This window comes from Octopus bimaculoides, chromosome 8 (genome assembly GCF_001194135.2).
Source record: "Octopus bimaculoides isolate UCB-OBI-ISO-001 chromosome 8, ASM119413v2, whole genome shotgun sequence".
In the NCBI taxonomy this organism is placed as follows: Eukaryota; Metazoa; Mollusca; class Cephalopoda; order Octopoda; family Octopodidae; genus Octopus; species Octopus bimaculoides.
In genome coordinates this window covers 8,200,356-8,205,140 of record NC_068988.1, presented here as the reverse complement: position 1 = coordinate 8,205,140, position 4,785 = coordinate 8,200,356, and the positions used below count along the sequence as shown (strand labels likewise).

At 34.8% G+C, this 4,785-nt stretch overlaps 1 protein-coding gene across 2 annotated transcripts in view; it reads right to left on the bottom strand.

Annotated features, from left to right (window-relative positions):
* LOC106872159 (high affinity cAMP-specific 3',5'-cyclic phosphodiesterase 7A) overlaps positions 1 to 4,785 on the bottom strand; it is a 126,240-nt gene that overhangs the window by 113,023 nt on the left and 8,432 nt on the right. For both annotated transcript variants that reach the window (XM_052969929.1, XM_052969930.1), the window contains exon 2: positions 419 to 3,809. In XM_052969929.1, coding sequence (XP_052825889.1) covers positions 419 to 532 — 114 coding nt within the window. In that variant the 5' untranslated portion in view covers positions 533 to 3,809. The remainder of the gene's footprint in view (positions 1 to 418; positions 3,810 to 4,785) is intronic.

Sequence of the window (4,785 nt, the reverse complement as noted above, 5' to 3'; positions counted from 1 at the left end):
GAACATGAAGAAATCTTGATGTGTGTGTGTGTGTGTGTGTGTGTGTGTGTGTGTGTATAAATACCGGTAAGAGCAAAATTATATATAGATTTATACACATATATATGTATATATATTATATTATGCATATCCATACGTCCACTCATACATGTACATCTATCTATCTATCTATCTATCTATCTAGATAGATAGATAATAAAATAAATAGATAAATACATAGACAGGCAGACAGAAAGATAGGCAGACGGATAGATAGATAGATTGATAGACATTAGTGCTTCGTCTACGAGTCAAGCTGTAAAAGAAAAAAAAACAACGGCGACAGCAAGAATAACACGAGAGGAGCAAAACGGAGAAAAGAAATTTTAAATGAAAACAACGAAAAAAGAGAAAAACACATAAAAACTATTGAACTTACCTCGGTAATAGGTAAAGTGCTCCCGGCAGGGACTAGTGTCGTGTTCGAGCTCGCCGAACGCCACGACGAGAGAGCCTGTTTACCAAAACACAGGCAAGTTGCAAATGGTATCATAATGATAAACTTCGTTTATTGTCGTTGGTGGTGGTGGTGGTGGTGGTGGGAGGTGGGTGTGGGTGTGAGAGGAGGACCTGAACGGTCGATCGTGTGTGCGTATGTGAGTGTGCGTGTGTGTGTGTGTCGGTGTGTGTGTCTGTGTGTGTATGAGAGTGTGAGAGAGAGCGGACGTATGTGTGTGTGAGAGAGAGAGAGAGAGAGAGAGAGAGAAAGAAAGAGTGAGAGAGAGACTGAGGGGGCACGAAAGAGATGAGGAGACGAAGTGGAGAGATAGAGAGAAGAAAGTGTGTGAAAAGTAAGAGAGGTTAAGGAGCGGGAGTGAAATGGGAAAGAGAGAGAGAAAGGAGGAGCGAGAGGGACATAGAGATGTGAAGGGGATGCACGAGGGAGGGAGTCAGAGGGGGAAAGTCAAAGGGAGAGAGTGACAGACGAAAGCAGTGCAAACAAGCGCGTGGAGTAGCTCAATAAATCTCCTAGCTTCCGGTTTGAAGTTAGGTATGTGTGTGTGTATGTATGTATGTATGTGCGTTTGTGTATATGTGTGTGCGTGCTTTATGTCTGTCTATCTATGAATGTGTATGTTTATATACAAATGTTTGTATGTATATATATCTATATCTAATATATATATATATATATATATATTTGTATGTGTGTGTTTTCTGTATGTATGTTTGTACGAATCTATGTACGCTTTCTTTAATTTTCCTTGTTTCAGTAATCAGACTTCGGCCATACTGGGGCACCGTCTTGAAGAATTTTAGTCGACACACTATATCGGCCCCAGGAACTTATATTTTAAAAAACCCTGCTACTTATTTAATGTAAGTGCATAAATATATATATATATATATATATATATATATATATACATGTGTGTGTGTATGTGTAGTATATATCCTTTTATATTTACATATCTGTATATATGTGTGTATGTATGTGCGTATGTCTATCTATATATATATATATTTCTAGATGTATTATACACGCACACACGCTATGAAATGGTTTTTCGTCACCATGAATGTTTCATAAAGAAAAAATAACATGTGGAACGTATTTATTTTGTTTTTGTTTTGTTGTTCTTCCTTTACCTCAACTGCAGCGGCAGCAGCAGTAGTCGTAGCAGTCCTTATAATAAAAGTAGTAGTAGTAGTTATAGTAGTGGTGGTTGTGGTGGTGGTGGTGGTAGTTAGTGTTATTTTAGCTTTTTAGTCCTCCGTTTGAAAATAAAAAAAGTGTAGTGTTTAGTTTGTATAATCCAAGTTGGTTTCGGTGGGTTTAGGGGGGAGATTTAGAGTGTAAAAAAACCCCACAACGGTAGAAATTAGTAGAAATTGTAGTTGTAATAGTAGTGGTGTGTTGGTTTTGTTGATGGCGTTGGTTTTGTGGCAACAGTAGTTGGGAACGTACTGGGTTCAAATCCGACTGTAAGTTTAATATCCGTTTTTGTTTATATTTAGTCACTCGGATCCAGCAGTTTTTTGGAATTTTCAAGATTTCATTTTTAACATCCAAATAACAATTCTCGATTTTAATTCACGAACGTAACGTAATGTATAATATGTCATATATATTTATGTAACGTTTTTATGTAATGTAATAGGCAAATATTTGTCTATATAAATATATAAATATAAATATATGTGTATGTTTATTAATAACCTGTCTACTTTTCTCTCTCTTTCCGTATAGAAGACATTTTATTTTTACAGTAGACAAGACGTTTTTTTTTTACTTTGCTATAAAATTCAAGTACTTAATAATAATAATAATAATAATGATAATAATAATAATAATAGTAATGAATTTGAAATTATATTGTTATTACTAATTTCAATAGCATATATATCTTATAAATATATTTGTACTCGGAGCACCTTTCTCTTGTATATTTTCCACGTGCGTTTTTTTTTTTTTTCTAATTTGTAGAAATGAGAGCTGTACCGATGTTTTGGTTAGAAAAAGTTCCTTTTTCGTGTATTCTTAGTCTTTTTTATTTTATCATCCTTCGATCATAATCTGTAACTCCACTCAACATCCCTCCTGGTCTAATTTTTCGTCTTCTTTCCATTTTTAACCGTTCCTCTACAAATATATAAATGCTTGCGTATATAGGCAGATACGTACATGTACGTCTGTCTGTCTGTATGTATGTATGTTTCTAGGTATGTATGTATAAGACTATCTACTCCTTCCTTCTTTTCTTTTTCTCTGGACTTTTCTCTCTATCGGACGAAGAGCCATGCTCGAAACGTCATTTCCACTTCTATGTTTCTATCAAAAACTTTTACTGGCCATCAATCTAATATATTCCTTCTGTGCGCCCCACTGAATTTTGTTGTGTCTTTTTTTTTGTTCTTGGATTTGCCTGTGTATATTTGTATGTTCAAATTGTACCAACGATTTCAATTCACTATTTGTCTCTTCCGGTCCCAGCGTGGAATGAAGGGAATGGATTGTTTATATAATTAAGCAAATGAGTAAGTGCCAGTTACACGCTGAGGACCAATCAATTAATCAATCAATCACTCAATCAACCACTTCAATCGATCAGTAGACTAAACGTTGTTTTATTCAATTTTGATTCCGTTTCTTCATCATACCCCTCCTCTCTCTTCTCCCTTCTTCCCTTTTCTGCCTGCAAAACTTTTGAAGTTTTAAACCTTTTTCAAATACTTGTCTTAGATTCTTTTCAAATTACTTCATTTTTTCCCTGTTCCTTTCGTTTATATATACTTATGTACATATATTTCCCTTCCACGAAACTCACAACTTTTTCAAACAATATTTTGTTGTTTTCCTTTCATGTTATCCTTACGACGTGTGATTAAATAATAAAAAAAGTGAAATATTTAAAAACATATTTTCAAAGGTTGAAAAGCTGTAGATAATAGCGTATAAATATATCAGATTAAAAGACTCGTTTGGGTAGAAAATATAGAAGGCTCTCTGTGGGACTCAGCCCGTATCTTTCGTAAGCATGGCGTTAAAAAATAATGCCTTTATTTCATTCTCCCAATTTTCTTCGAAGCTTGATCTTTTTTCGTTGTTATATTTTCATTCTCCTTCTCTCGTTTAATTATTATTTCGTTATTGTCCTCGTCGATTTCTTCTTTTTTGGTTTTGTTTTCATAGATGTTCTGTTATTTATTCATTATCGCCAAAGGATCTCTTACATCAAAATCATTCTCCGTTGTTATTATTATTATTATTGTTATTTTTCTACTTTTTCTTCTCTTCTTTTTTTCATTTCAAAACTTCACTCGCTGAGCTGAAAGAAAAAAAAAAGGGGGGGAAAAGATGAAAAGAAGAAAGAAAGAAAACAATCAAACAAAACTTGGATAAAGAGTGAAAGAAAGACGAAAAACCCGAAGAGAAACATAAAAGAATGAGAGGCGGAGTGAGATGGAGGAAGAGGAGGAGGAGGAGGTGAAGGGGAGAGAGAGTTTTTTTTCTGACTAATTCAGTCAGCCGACTCCTGTTCCATCAGTCTGGTTCCACTTCAATCAAAGCTAGCTGTCTGTCTGTCTGTCTGTCTCTCCTTCCGTCCTTCTGTCTGTCTATTCGTGTGTGTGTGTGTGTGAGTGCGTGTGTGCGTGCGTGTGTGCATGACAGTATAGTTCCGCTCCAGTATACTTATATATTGTTATTGAGATAACAAGGTAAAATCGTTAGTAATATCTGTCTGTCTGTCTGTCTGTCTGTCTGTCAATTTCGCAGTCAGCTTGTCTGTCTGGCTGTCAGCTGTTTCATTTCTCAACTTTTTGTTTTGTATAGTTTCTGCATCTATCTATCTATCTATCTATCTATCTATCTATCTATCTATCTATCTATCTATCTGTCTGTCTGTCTGTCTGTCTGTCTGTCTATCTATTTATCCTTTTCGTCTGTTTGATTGTATGCGGGTATGTTTGAGCATCTACATGTTATTTTGCTAGCACCGTCGAATTTACTACTAGAATATCATACCGATGAAGGAAATTGAGTATTATCGCTCATAATCCAGAAACGCGTCTATGATTAACTTCGAATGGTTAGTTTTCATTGTTTTTCTTCCTGTTTTTGCCTTTGTGAGTTACAAGTAATGCTATCTGTTGGAGTATCAGCTTTTTTAGCTGCTATTTCTGAACTTCGGTATGTGGTGAAGCAAATGTTTGCTGATCCCTTAATTATGTTTATAAATGTTATATATATATATATATATATATATATATATACACATACATATATATGTGTGTATACACATA